General features: G+C 40.1%; 1 protein-coding gene across 2 annotated transcripts in view; it reads right to left on the bottom strand.

The window, feature by feature from the left end:
* Window positions 1-15,448, bottom strand: part of LOC131362257 (voltage-dependent T-type calcium channel subunit alpha-1I-like) — a 104,760-nt gene that overhangs the window by 2,084 nt on the left and 87,228 nt on the right. Inside the window, exons 31-34 of one of the 2 annotated variants that reach the window (XM_058404164.1) lie at window positions 10,324-10,470; window positions 6,513-6,647; window positions 5,022-5,211; window positions 456-676 (exon numbers count right to left, since the gene is read on the bottom strand). In XM_058404164.1, coding sequence (XP_058260147.1) covers window positions 456-676; window positions 5,022-5,211; window positions 6,513-6,647; window positions 10,324-10,470 — 693 coding nt within the window. Of the gene's footprint in view, window positions 1-455; window positions 680-5,021; window positions 5,212-6,512; window positions 6,648-10,323; window positions 10,471-15,448 lie in introns of both variants that reach the window. The other variant, XM_058404163.1, reaches the window with a different exon arrangement.

Here is a 15,448-nt window from a genome sequence, read left to right on the forward strand (position 1 = left end):
CTAAGACAATACATCACCAAAGGTGTGTGGACACCTGACCATCACATCCAGGTGTGTTTTTTCCCCAAACTGCTGCCACAAAGTGACAATGCCCCTGGGCACAAAGCAAGCTCAGTGAAGACATGGTTTGCCAAGGTTTGTGTGGAAAATAGCTTACACAAAGCCATGACCTCAACTTTACTAATTAAATTTGGGATGAATGGGAATGCTGATTATGTGCCTGGCCTTCTGACCAAACATAAGTGTCTGACCTAAATAATGCCCTTGTATCTGAATGAACACAAATCCCTACAGCCATGGGCTAAAATCTAATGGAAAGCCTTCCCAGAAGAGTGGAGGTTATAATAACAGTAAAGGGGACTAAATCTTGAAAGTGACATTCAACAAGCAAATCAGGTGTCCACCAACCTTTGGCCATGTCAAATTTAGACATCCTAATCTATAAGATCTTGTACCTGTGAGCCCATGACCCTGCTATTGGCTCCAGGTGACCGAAGCGATGCCCATGAGGCTGGGGAAGCAAGCCTGGAGCCAGGTCGCACTGCCCGTGCCATACCCGAGGCTAGGTTTCCTTGGGGCACGGCTGTGGCTGGGTGGAAGAACTCTGCCGGGAGATGAAAGAGAGGAGAGGGCATCCTCCTGTCTCTTCTGCTGCTACTGCTTCCTCGCTCACCATCTGCTGCAGGGGCGTTTAACGAGGCAGCACATGGAAGGGCATGAAAAATTTCCAGCTTGATCGGAGTACAGACTAATATCATCATTTTCAATGCATCACAATAATTGGTTTCCATAACTGTTGCTACTGTTACATATTATTATAGCTTCTAACATATTCCACACAAATAGGGGACCAGTCCTTTAGGGCTATACAAAAAGAACTACATGTGGACTAAAGGATAAATGTAGCCTCCTAACTAGCAGATTTAACTGAAACTCTTTACAAAACAATGCCTTAAAATTTGATCACAATCGTAAATAGCTACTGCTATGCAATGGACTCGATGATGACAAGCTTTTAAGAAGATAATTTGTCAACTGTGAAGGACTGCAGTGATTGATGTGATGAACAGAATGAGAAGTGGGAGGAGTGGAAAGACCGACAGCACAGTGAATGGCAGTGGAGAAATTGTAAACACAGACAAGCAGCTGGACTTTGACGAAGTATAAAGTTTATTTGCAGAGAGCAGTTGTTAGCAGTTGCTAACCTCTGTGTGGTACATTTGTACCACAAAATTTGTAAATTAGCACGTTGAATACGCTAACTGGTTAAGTTTTGTAACTTACCTTTTCTAGATGATTCAATACCGAAATTCTAGATATATTAAAATAAACAGAATATTTTACTTCTGACATATTGCTTATCAGAGTAGCTAAGGTCAGGCATGATGATCATGTGGACAGCTTGTTACAAATAATATTAACAACATTAACGAAAATGCCCTAAAATGCCCCCGACAGATAGTAAAGACAGTCACAATGACATGTGAGACACTACACAGAGACATACACACATACTCACTCAGAGACTGTCAGTGTGTTAGCGCTTGGTCACAACACACAGTCAGTGACACGGAACATAGACAGTGACACATCAGACAGAGTGACACACTCTATACAGTCAGGGTAACATCATACACGGTCAGTGAGTCACCACACACACACACACACACACACACACATATACAGTGAGTAGAAATAAACGCTAATGGCTTCCCCAGCTGAGTGACTCAAACAGACAACCATCAGTGAGTCCAGAATTCAGAGCTGCAAGTGGAAATCATCCTGAATCATGGATGACCTTCTCAGCACATCATGACTTTCTCATTAATTACACATTTGTACAGCTTTGCTACAGAAATGGCCATCCTGACAGTTCTAAACGAGGATTATCCCACTCATTGACTCGAAATACGCTGCTGTTATGTCAGCTGTGCCTCTGTTCAACTCATTACAGAAATGGAAGAATATTTCATGCCGTGACTTTCTGCATAACTAATCACCTCTCTTGCATAAATAAGCATCAGTCTTTAGTTCCCTTTTTAACACTTCACCAGATCACCAGTAAAACAATACACAATAGTGCTTTCACCTCATGTCAGAATTCATTAATGTTAATTACAAGCTGCTGACTTGTAAAAAGCCTTTACGTCTTCACTGAACTCAAAGTCAACAGAAATGTGGTATTTACTGAAAGCTCCCAGTTGGCAGCGTTATAAATAATGCCCCAAAAAAAATTGGCAGTGTGTTGTGCAATTAAAGTAGTTAGGGCTATAAAACTTTCCCATTTTTCATGTTCAATCACAGAAAGCATATATTATAAATGTACAGTATAGCTATAGCATATATTAGGTTTCTGTATATAAAATATGAGGGTGGTGTGTGTGTGCGTGTGTATGTGTGTGTGTGTGTGTGTGTGTGTGTGTATGTGTGTGTCTGTGTGCTTCCTAGAACTAAATCATTTTCAAGTCCAAGGAGATAGTAATGTTTATGCGGTATTTATGGAAGAGTCAGTAAATTGTGTAAAAACAGTCTATAGCAAAGCAGTAACTTGAGAATTTCTGACATGGGAAAAGCTTTCAGGACAGATGACGCTGCAGTTTCTTGGTAATAAGCTTCACTTTTCGTTTTATAACTTTCAAGTGAATATGACTTTCAAGTAAAACTGACTGATCATTCATTACCACGTTCCCACCAGTCAATCACTTATCACTATTGTTCCCACTTACCACTATTGTTCCTATCAGTTAATCAGTAATCAATAATCACAACTGTACCTGGCAACCAACCACTTATCACTAGAGTTCCCAACAATTTATTATAATTCCCACTAATCACTATTGTTCCCATCAATCATTAATCACTGTTGTAACCAGCAACCAATCACTAATCACTACTGCACCAACAACCAATCACTAACCACTATTGTACCAAACAATCACTAATCACTATTATACTCAGCAAACAATCACTAATCACTATTATACCGACAAGCCATCACTAATCACTATTGTACACAGCAACTAATCTGATCACTATTGTACCCACCAACCAATCAGTAATCACTATCGTACCCACCAATCACTAATGGACCAGCATCCAATCCCTGGTCACTATTGTTCCCACTAGTCACTATTGTACCCAGAAACCAATCACTAATCATTATTGTACCCAGCATCCAATCACTAAACTCTGTTGTTTCCACCAATCACTAATTATTAATGTACCAGCAACCAATCACTAATCAATATTGTTCCCACTAATCACTATTGTATCAGCAACTTATCACTGATCACTGTTGATCCCACTAATCACTAATCTCTGTTGTACCAGCAACCAATCTTCTTTCTTCTTCTTCTTTCAGCTTTTCCCTTCAGGGGTGGCCACAGCGAATCATCTCTCTCCACCTATCCCTATCTTCTGTATCCTCAACACTTACACCCACTAGCTTCATATCCTCATTTATTACATCCATATACCTCCTCTTTGGCCTTCCTCTTTGCCTCCTGCCTGGCAGCTCCATGTCCAACATTCTCCTACTAATATACTCACTCTCCCTCCTCTGAACATGTCCAAACCATCTTAATTTGGCCTCCCTAACTTTGTCCCCCAAACGTCCAACATGAGCTGTCCCTCTGATGTCATTCATTCATTGTCTATACCCACTTATTCCTAGGGTCACGGGGGTCTGCTGGAGCCTTTCCCAGCACACATAGGGTGAAAGGCAGGGGTACACCCTGGACAGGTCGCCAGTCCATCGCAGGGCCACACATAGACGAACAACCACACACACTCACACTCACTCCTATGGGCAATTTAGAATTACCAATCAACCTAATGTACATGTTTTTGGACTGTAGGAGGAAACCGGAGTACCCGGAGTAAACCCACACAGGCATGGGGAGAACATGCAAACTCCACACAGAAAGGCCCCAGGACCTTCTTGCTGTGAGGCAACAGTGCTAACCACTAAGCCACCGTGCTGCCCGCCTGCTGATGTACTCGTTCCTAATCCTGTCCAACCGTGTCACTCCCAAAGAGAACCTCAACATCTTCAGCTCTGCTACCTCCAGCTCTGACTCCTGTCTCTTCCTCAGTGACACTCTAAACCATACAGCATGGCCGCTCTCACCACTGTCTTGTACACCTTCCCCTTGATTCTTGCTTCAATTTTTTTTATCACACAGAACTCCCGACACCTTTCTCCACCCATTCCAACCTGCCTGCACTTGCTTCTTTACCTCTTTCCCACACTCTCCATTACTCTGGACTGTTGACCCCAAGTACTTAAACTCCTGTAACTTCTTCACCTCTTCACCCTGTAATCTTGCACCAGCAACCAATCACTAATCACTATTGTACCAGCAACCAATCACTAATCACTGTTGTACCAGCAACCAATCACTAATCACTATTGTACCCAGCAACCAATCACTAATCAATATTTTTTTTTTATCACTAATCACTATTGTACCAGCAAGCAATCACTGATCACTATAAGTTTGCAGCAAGCAATCATTGATCACTATAAGTTTGCAGCAAGCAATCATTGATCACTATTGTACCCAGCAATGAATCACTAATCACTATCATTCCTATCAATCACTACTCACTACTATACCAGCAACCAAACACTAATCACTATTATTCCAACTAATATGGGAAAGTGGTAGCTTAGTGGTTAAGGTGTTGGATTACTTATCAGAAGGTTGTGAGTTTGAATCCTAAGTCCGCAAAGCTGCCACAGCTAGAACCTTGAGCAAGGCCCTAAACCCTCAGTTGCTCAGTTTTATAAAATGAGATGTGATAAAATGTAAGTTGCTCTGGATAAGGGTGTCTGCCAGAAATGTAAATGCAATCACTAATCACTATTGTACCTGGTCACTATTATTATTTCCCCAGTTATTTGTTTTTAACTTCACTTTTAAATTCATCATGTCTACTCACCAACTACAGGAAATGATAATTTGTTTAATGATAATATGTTTGTTTGTGGCTTCTTTCCGTTAGAGGTGGCTGCTCACCTGGACATTGAGATGATACATGCTGAAGACATGCTGATTCATTCTGCTTCTGAAGATCCAAATTAGGAAGCCTGTCTCCGCTCTCACTGCCCATGCTGAAAGCTCGACTCTTGGGATGAGACCCCCTGCATTCCACCGGTGTGGCCTGAAGCTCTTCTAAGCTCTGAGAGGTACTGCTCCCTCTCTCCTCCTGGAAAAATTGATATTTGTGTTAACATGGTTGTTCTCATAACACACAATTAGCATTAGCTAAAATAGAAAGAAAACAGGTTTTAAACTCTCTACTTGCATACTTATTTAGCCATGGGTTATGACATAGCTACATCATAACCTCATTAGCATTGTGCAAAAATTAAGCCATATGCTAATCTGCATATCAACGCTAAGCCTTTGGGTTCGCCTGAAGGCAGCTTATGGCAAATTAAACACTCTTACAAAAGACTATATCATTATTCTGTGCCTGTTCGACTGACACTAATACATCAAAGTTAGAGCATTACCTTTCTTGAATCGCAGTGGAATTTTTTATTGTAATTGACACGTTGGGTCGAAATTCTACCCCAAGCATCTTTAAATTGAGCAATTCAACATTTCTACATAATGACTTAAGGAAAAAATAAAAAATAAAAAAAATAAATAAAACAGTGCTATTGGACCCATCTGATTTTCCATGTAATGCAGCGGCTATTCAATTAGCAGTGATTCAGTAAATGGAAAATCCGCAGAGTAAGCCTGAAGAAATGTGACAATCAGCATCACCACCTGGCTGATGTGCCCAAAAGCTCAAATAATAGACCAATGTGAGAACACTGATTAGATAATTAGGTAATTTAACATGCATTGATTAGCTCATCAGGTACTAAAGCATGTAAATGAAGATTACTTAGGTAATTAAGAAATAGGATAATTAGAGACCAAAGTGGTATCCCTTGAGGCCTTGAATAGGAGACTACTGGACAGCTGGAAAAGTAAAGACCGGTTTACCAAATAAATAAATAAATAAATAAAAGTGTGGTTTGAGTGACAGCTTCCTCGGACAAGGAAGTTCAGACATTTGAATAAAATACAAAAATACTGATTAAGGAAATATATTTTATCTAAAAATATAAAAATCACAGATTTAGAAAAGAGTTATATAAATATTTTATTTATTTAGGTGATATTTATTACAGATAAATGTATTAGTTTATTATAAGTTTATGCATTTATTTTAAATGTTTATTAAATCAATTCACATATTTCTAAAAGAAAATATTGATTAATCAATTTGTCAGTGACTATTTATTTATTTATTTAGATAGATAGATAGATAGATAGATAGATAGATAGATAGATAGATAGATAGATAGATAGATAGATAGATAGATAGATAGATAGATAGATAGATGGTTAGTTTGACTGGTGGTTGGTTTATTTATTAGTTTATTTATTTGTGTTCTTGCCTGCTAGATCAAACTCTTCATACACCTGGGCATGTTTGTGTCTATATACCTTGATGTCTCTGACAGCTAGCTGGTACACACTGTGATCATCAAGACTGAGGTCATCAGGAAGCGCTGGAGATGACGACTTGTCTGAGAGCTGCTCTGACATCAGAGAGGCCTGCTCCACCTCAGCCAATCGGATCTTTGGAAATAAGAATGTGTACAGGACAAGGCAAAGAAAGGGGAGGTTAGTGTGATATCCATGTGTACATTCAGTGTGAATTTCCAGGCAGGAAATCTAGCTAGATTATTATTATTGTTTTTAAACATTTTTTTCTGGCTTTGAAATGAGCACTGCCCTCTGAGGGAAGGGATTTTCTGTACTACACATAATAATCTTGGCTGTTTTTTTTTCTTTTAAATCAAGATGTATATTGTATACGGAGTGGAAAAATCAGCAGTCCAGATTCCAGACAGATTTCATGTCAAGACTATTACCTATTTTTATTCATAGTTGCAGGGCAGTCATATAGGTACAACAACCAGAAAAAACTCCTGGCTGACATTTTTGTAAGAAAATGTTCTTGTCTTCCTTATGTAGGTATGTTTAAATTTATCTACATCCATGCTACATCATTCTCGACTGATTCCACTGTCCTGTTCTTGCACCATATTCCTTCATGTTCTCATCCCTTCCATTGTTTGTGTTAATTTTTTGACCATTTCTCATTTACAACACTCACAGTATGTATATATTTGCACATACATACAGGGCACTGCACAACAGACTCAGTGGAGTGTATACTGCATATCACGCCACATCCTTCAATACATGAATCCAGGAGAAGTCGGAACTTATGCTAATAACCCATATGTTGCACATATTTACGACATATTAGCATTTTTCACACATCTGTGCGATCCAGGCTGATAACACATAAAATGTGTGTGTAAAAATGGATATCCGCAGCTCCTTTAGCAGGAAGCTCTGAGTGGATGACTAAAGCGGACTGGGAATTGAAGTGCAGAGAAGTTACGGCTCATGGCATTTCAATTTCCAAGAACCTGTACTCTCACTAACGTAATATCAGCCTGCCCCCTTTGGGGGACACGAGGAAATCTTCCATATATAAGGCTGTCTGGTCACTGTGCTGAATCCAATAAGTGCAGAAGATTGATCCAAAATGGACTGACGCACACCCAAAAATATAGGCTTGAGCAGAGATGAACTGATTGACACAGGTAATGCTGTCACTTAAGCTTTTGTCCTGCAGCTTAGCTATGACAGGAGTGGATCCTTGTACATTCTGCTAAAAGGGCCTCTACACACAGTAAATAAACTGTCTACAGAAGAAAAAAAATATCAATGTGTCATATGATCTAATAGAACTGAAGCTGAAGTCCCAAAGCTGTTATTAATGAACTGGAACAAATTCTACATTAATAATAACAATTTGTAGTTTGCTATTCATGCTATTCAGGGGTCATGCCTGATGGTAACCAATAACAAAGAAATTCTCTTAGGGCCAGTCTAGCTTATTAGTTGTAAACGGTAAATTCTGTTTAAGGCTGGTTTTCTCCCCTGGCTCATTTAGAGAGTTTGTGTCAAAACCTATTGCTCTGGTTTATTTTGACATATATGAACACAGACATCACACCAGACTACAAACAAACTCTAGATCAGTTTGTTTGTCCTGAGAAAGCAATCCGACCCAATGGACCAACAAACCAACCTGTACCGCAATGCATGCTGGGAACTGTGTTAAGTATTATGTTTGGTTAGCTAATGTCTGACAGATCATTGGTGATGAAGAATTCTGTGGATAAGCACAATATGGCAAACAAAAACCCTAATATTTTAAAATGACTTCACATAAAATGTCTTCTCTGAAACTGGTGAATTGGCGCAAGTCCTGCTCAAACTGATAATGACTACAGCTGGAAAGAAATCTACAACAGGTTACATATCTCATTCCCTGAGAAGGGAACGAGACGCTGCGTCATGGCTGACATAGTGTCGAGTTCCCTCGAAAGGGAACCTGGAACATAAACAGATACACACTGACCAGTGAGTGGACAATTTACTCACATGTGATTTGCATAAACCCACTTTGTTCAAATATATATATATATATATATATATATATATATATATATATATATATATATACACTATATTGCCAAAAGTATTCGCTCACCCATCCAAATAATCAGAATCAGGTGTTCCAATCACTTCCATGGCCACAGGTGTATAAAATCAAGCACCTAGGCATGCAGACTGTTTTTACAAACATTTGTGAAAGAATGGGTCGCTCTCAGGAGCTCAGTGAATTCCAGCGTGGAACTGTGATAGGATGCCACCTGTGCAACAAATCCAGTCGTGAAATTTCCTCGCTCCTAAATATTCCACAGTCAACTGTCAGCTGTATTATAAGAACATGGAAGTGTTTGGGAACGACAGAAAACTCAGCCACGAAGTGGTAGGCCACGTAAACTGACGGAGTGGGGTCAGCGGATGCTGAGGCACATAGTGTGAAGAGGTCGCCAACTTTCTGCAGAGTCAATCGCTACAGACCTCCAAACTTCATGTGGCCTTCAGATTAGCTCAAGAACAGTGCGCAGAGAGCTTCATGGAATGGGTTTCCATGGCCGAGCAGCTGCATCCAAGCCATACATGACCAAGTGCAATGAAAAGCGTCGGATGCAGTGGTGTAAAGCACGCCGCCACTGGACTCTAGAGCAGTGGAGACGCGTTCTCTGGAGTGACGAATCGCGCTTCTCCATCTGGCAATCTGATGGACGAGTCTGGGTTTGGCGGTTGCCAGGAGAACGGTACTTGTCTGACTGCAATGTGCCAAGTGTAAAGTTTGGTGGAGGGGGGATTATGGTGTGGGGTTGTTTTTCAGGAGCTGGGCTTGGCCCCTTAGTTCCAGTGAAAGGAACTCTGAATGCTTCAGCATACCAAGACATTTTGGACAATTCCATGCTCCCAACTTTGTGGGAACAGTTTGGAGCTGGCCCCTTCCTCTTCCAACATGACTGTGCACCAGTGCACAAAGCAAGGTCCATAAAGACATGGATGACAGAGTCTGGTGTGGATGAACTTGACTGGCCTGCACAGAGTCCTGACCTCAACCCGATAAAACACCTTTGGGATGAATTAGAGCGGAGACTGAGAGCCAGGCCTTCTCGTCCAACATCAGTGTGTGACCTCACAAATGCGCTTCTGGAAGAATGGTCAAAAATTCCCATAAACACATTCCTAAACCTTGTAGACAGCCTTCCCAGAAGAGTTGAAGCTGTTATAGCTGCAAAGGGTGGACCGATGTCATATTGAACCCTATGGATTAGGAATGGGATGTCACTTAAGTTCATATGCGAGTCAAGGCAGGTGAGCGAATACTTTCGGCAATATAGTGTATATATATATATATATATATATATATATATATATATATATATATATATATACATATATAAATGCTTTAAAGATTAAACTGACCAAGCACTCATCTGGCTATGGCTCACTTTTATCCATAAATAATTCAGTCTTTGAGCTAAGTAATGTCTCTACGCTGATCTCGACCGTGAACTTTAAAAGGGAAAATACTAATTAAACAATGGATTAGCAGTGTCATATTTAAGTATTTAATATCAGCCTTAAATGTCAAAGCGTCATTTTTTAAGTGTGTAGGAAACCGTGTATCTCAGCATGACACATTGTTTTAGTCTGCAGGTGATTAAATCTTCACTACATTTGCTTAACTCAGCTTTAAATACAGCTTTTGGACAGTGGTGACTCACACATGCTGAAGTTAATACGTAAATAAAATGGCAGGTTCGTCCTTTGTGTGCAATATGTTGTGTGTGTGTGTTACCTCTGCAGGCTGGCAACTGCAGCCTCTGCACACCACAGGGGAAGAGTAGTGATGAAACACAGATCCTGACAGGTTATCAATCATCTGCATCTCACCCTCCAGAGAGTCCTTAATCAGCAGAGAAACACTGTCCAGCCACAGGTTCTCCTGCATACAAACACATGACAGTATCATCATCTGTTTTGTGTATCAGTAGCAGGTTTGTTTGTTTTTGCAGATCTCAGAAGAGTATATATGAATATTTGAGCAGCTCATTGAAAGACATTGATATGATTGTGGGATGTGGTTAAGAGGTTGGACAACTGATTGGAAGTTTGTAAGCTCGAGTCTCAGGTCCACCAAGCTGCCTCTGCTGGGCCCTTGAGCAAGGCCCTTAACCCTCAGTTGCTCAGTTGTATAAAATGAGAAAAAAAAAGCAAGTCACCCTGGATAAGGGCATCTACAAACAGCCGTAAATGTTAATGCAATGTATTAGGGTCCACCTATAGGTCTGTGCCATAAAAATAAGGACATAATTGGTCTTTATATTAAATGCATATATGTAGACAAGGAACCTCATTTACCCCGCTGGATATAATTAAATTTAAATTGTTTGCGGTAAATGAAAATCCATGAATATTAGCGTGCAATTACTAAAAATATAATATATGAATTACATAGACAGGTTAAAATTGCATATTTATTTTAACTGCACACAAAATTGATTTCATATTAAAAAAAGCAATGCAAAACAAATCAAGGCAAATAAGAATCAATAAGAGTTAGTGTTCATCTGGTAGAGAAAGCTGATACTGCAATGGCTGAGCTGCATTGCTGGATGATTTAGATTTAATGACGCTATTTCTCCATTCAGTCATAATTTTGTTGTTTTCAGCTTTCAGTGAGCTTCGGCTTTTACAGAGTTTTATGGGCGTCGATAAATGCAAATCAGCTGTGCCATGAATGTTCTTGCCAAATTATGGTTGACTGGCATTTATCAGTAAGAGTCTGAAGAAGAAAATCAGCACAAATTTTGTGAATGTGGTGGGGATGTAATGAAAACATTTACGCACAAGTTTGCTTAAAGATTTATAAAGCAGCGCTGTTATTAGCCAACATACACTTTTTTCAGATTATGAACAATTATGTGTTTACTACCATTAGCAATAAAAATGATCAACATTAAGGTCATGAGCATGACACTATCCTCATGTGACTTCCTAATTATTGGACATTATATACAAAGTGCCCCTCAGTTGAGATTACTGCACAAAGTGGAACTCACTACCGTGAAAGTCTTCCCTCGTACATGCATGCTATTTCCTCGATTTCTCTCATGGCCTGTAGTGCAAGCGATTAATCGGAACTTTATATTGGAGTCCTTTAGTAGCATTTCTGGCTGGCACAGAGAGGTACTAGAAAACCCTGCACGTGTCCTATTAATAATGTGTCACCATTAAAATGAAGACTGCTGATTAAATGGTGAGTGTAGCAAGCCTTCCGGGCCGTCCCCTGTGTCTTATTAATAAGACCACTACCACTTAAGAAATTCGAAGCAATCTAGTCAATTGGACTGCTAGTCTTTGATTATTTTACCCAGGGGTCAATGAGGTGTGCCTTTAGAAAGTAAGCAAGCCTTGTTTTCAGCAATGTGATTTTGTGCAAATATTTTTGACTGAGAGATGTGATTATGACTGACTGAATAGCTCATTTCTGATGCATGATTGGGGAAAAGAGAGATAAAAGCATTAAGAATAAACCCAAATGATCTCTATTTCCATCTTTTCCACACAGGCTGACAGGCTCTTTGTTCCCTGTGAGGTGATGGAGGCAGAGGCGCTATTTTTTGCTGGTGTTCAGTGAGCCGTATTCCCAGCCAGTCATGCATGATCATGCATGTCCAACAATCCTGGAAGCCGTCAGGTGAGAAGCAGCAGAGAGGGCATTGATCTGCCACATCAGACACACCATCACTGGCACTGTTTATCAGCCAACACTTGTCTCTCTGTCCTTAGACCCTTGCTTACCCCCTTATATACCCTTTGTAACTCCATATATACTAATTCTTGACAGAACTCAACCATCGCCCAATCCAGTCCATCACACCACACCGGGAATCTGCCACCTTGTAGCACATCCTTCAAGTTCTGAGCTGTACCTGGGGTTGGATACCAGCCAAATGCAGTAGACATTATTTCTGGAGTTCTGAGCTGTGCCTGGACATTACTTATACAATATTTTTTCTTACTATGTACCTAGGTATCTGTACTTTTGTAAGAACCCCACAAAAAGGAACACAATGCATGCCAATGCCATGTTCCTGCAATATCCTTAGAGGATTTTCCGATTACCTCATCTGAAACTTCACAAAGTCTTGACATAATATCAGCTATACCTCTGCATCTGGCTGATTCCTTTCTGCAGAGAAGTGCTGTGTGGTCTCCGTCAAAACCACAAACGTCTGCAGGTACAGATAGGCCAAGGTCTCTGAAGGGTCTTGATGCATCCTAGACCCATTGGACGCAAGCATGTTTTCAATGGGTATGGGAAGGAGTCAAGACAAATGTTGGCTTAGATGACGTCTCACTCAGTAATGCAGATTAAGAGGATTTCAGCATTGTCCCTCATTAAGGCTACTCTTTGTTGTTTCAAGACCTGAATACAACTCCTGACAAGTCCTCCCACACATGCCAATCAGTTCTTCCAACTGATTCAGAATGCAGATGCCCAATTTTTCTTAGTCTTCCTAACTTCCATGACTCTTCTAGTGTTCTATTTACTATAGATTCCTATAGATTACCATGTTACGATTTTAAAGGACCACGTCTGTCCTACCTGGTGGCAGGGTTAAATCCTTGATTATATCTGATGCCCTTCTAGTATGAATCGGACCAGACCTGCCACCTTTCAAGACATACAGAAGGCAATGTTATCCTTGCCTTCCATGTATACCGAAAGGTCAGACCAAGTTGTACTTGCGGCTTGAAGGGCTCAAGGTACAATGTAGGATTTAACTTTGCCATCAGATGAAACTGACCCAGTCTTTTTTTTTTTTTAAATACTAATTTTGGTACATTGGTTCTGTCCTTTTTGCTATATAGAGCAGCCTGCAAAGGTAAAAGATACTCATCAGTATTTGCATCTTTTTTGTGGTTACAACACATCATCCGCATATTAACTAACACTACACCTTGTTGTGTTTTCCAGTGTGATGCATTGCATATAAATAATAGTCCCTAAAACACTGTACAGCCGATGCACATCACTTTTCTTGACATTTAAATAACATCACCCTACACAATTTTGTGCAAGTGCTTGCAATCCTGCTTGGAAATGTTGGGGTGTTTATCACAGCCATAAATCCAGAGCACATGTCTGAGCATAACTATTTAGAGCTAAGAAATTTGCACACAGTCAGATATCAAAACTATGTCTGAAGCAGCAAATTGCAAGCCTCTTAGACACACTCATCCACGATTGAAAAATGGCTTCTTTGTCAAAACTTTTAAAATGTATTCCGAAAGATCTTTCTTTATATGCATCGTCATGCCTGTGCCTGCAACTTCCAAAGCAGATGCGGCCCATGATCTTCAATGCATGACCTCATCACATGCCCTCCAGTCAAGCACCTGTGCCTGCTTAGTTACCTGATTGGTAATAACTGCAATCAGACAGTTACCTTCAAATAACACAGACTGTCAAATACATTTGCTCCTGCATTAGACCTGTAATGATTCCAAACCTTGGCTTGCCTTGATTAGTCTTTAGACCACAGCCTGTTTCCTGTTTACTGTTTAGGCTTGTGTAATGTATCTCTAGTTCAGTGTTTACCAATCACCTGATCAATCCACTGCCTTGTCTTTCTGAGCTGGTATGCCATATTGTCTTTATAGGATAGGATCAGAAACCCTTCAATCTGTCTGTAGCTGCAGGATACAGTTAGTATGCAAACCCTCTATCAGACAAGTTCTGTGGTGGTAATATAAATAGTAGTGATTAAGCAAAGATTATATAGCTGAAAACTGCATAATTTCTTTACTTTCAAGGCTGGCAGATTTTTGTTCCCAGTTTTATGATAAAAAAAAAAACTCATTAAGCAAGTATTAAATTTTAACAGCCCTAAAACAAACAGCCACAATTCATTCAGGAACAGCTGGTTATAATGCTGGGTTTGCAGAGTCAGAGAGAAAGAGAGAGACAACCTTACTGTCTGCCATCTCTCTCTCTGTCTCTCTCTCTCTCTCTCTCTCTCTCTGAGTCTCTGTATATGTTTTACTTCTCATGCTCAGTCCAACCCACTAATTATGCTGCTCTTGCAATGACAGACTAAGTCTTCAATTTGGAAGCATGCCATGGCTGACGAAGCTATTTTTTAAAGGATGGAATAGTGCTTTATTAGATAGCATTGATTAACACTGTGGGTGCACAATCTAAAGAATAACAATGCATTAATAGTCTCATTAGTTTTCATTGGTCTTTGAATTACACTCCATATATAGAGTATTCATACCACTTTATTGGGAACACTTGTAGAGCTGCTCATTCATGCAATTATCCCATCAACCAGTCATGTGGCAGCAGCACAATTATACTGAAAGCCATACAGATAAAGGTCAATAGCTTGAGAATAGCGAAAATAATATATATGGGAAACCATTGCCTAACCCTTTTCCAATCTTCAGCAGTTCAGTTTTGATAAGCCTACCCACTCTTCTGCTGTTGTAGCCCATGTGCCTTAAGGGTTTAAGTGTTGTGTCATCTGAGATGCTCACCATACTTGAAAAGAGTGGTTTCAAAAGTTCTTTGAGTTACTGGGGATGTGGTAGCCTAGTAAGGTGTTGGACTACTGATCAGAAGGTTGAGAGTTTGAATCTTGGGTCCACAAAGCTGCCACTGCTGGGGCCCTGAGCAAGGCCCTTAACCCTTAATTGCTCGGTGGTATAAATGATATAAATGTAAGTCGCTTTGGATAAGGGTGTCTGCCAAATACCAGAAATGTAAATGTTACTGTATCCTTAATGTCAACTCAAATCGATCTGGAAAGTCTCCTCTGACTTCTCTCATCAACAAATGAGAGAGCATTTTTACCTGCAGATAAGATGTTTCTAAAATGCCCAGACCTGCCTGCCTGGCACCAACAACCATG

This window comes from Hemibagrus wyckioides, linkage group LG11 (assembly GCF_019097595.1).
Source record: "Hemibagrus wyckioides isolate EC202008001 linkage group LG11, SWU_Hwy_1.0, whole genome shotgun sequence".
Taxonomy (NCBI): domain Eukaryota; kingdom Metazoa; phylum Chordata; class Actinopteri; order Siluriformes; family Bagridae; genus Hemibagrus; species Hemibagrus wyckioides.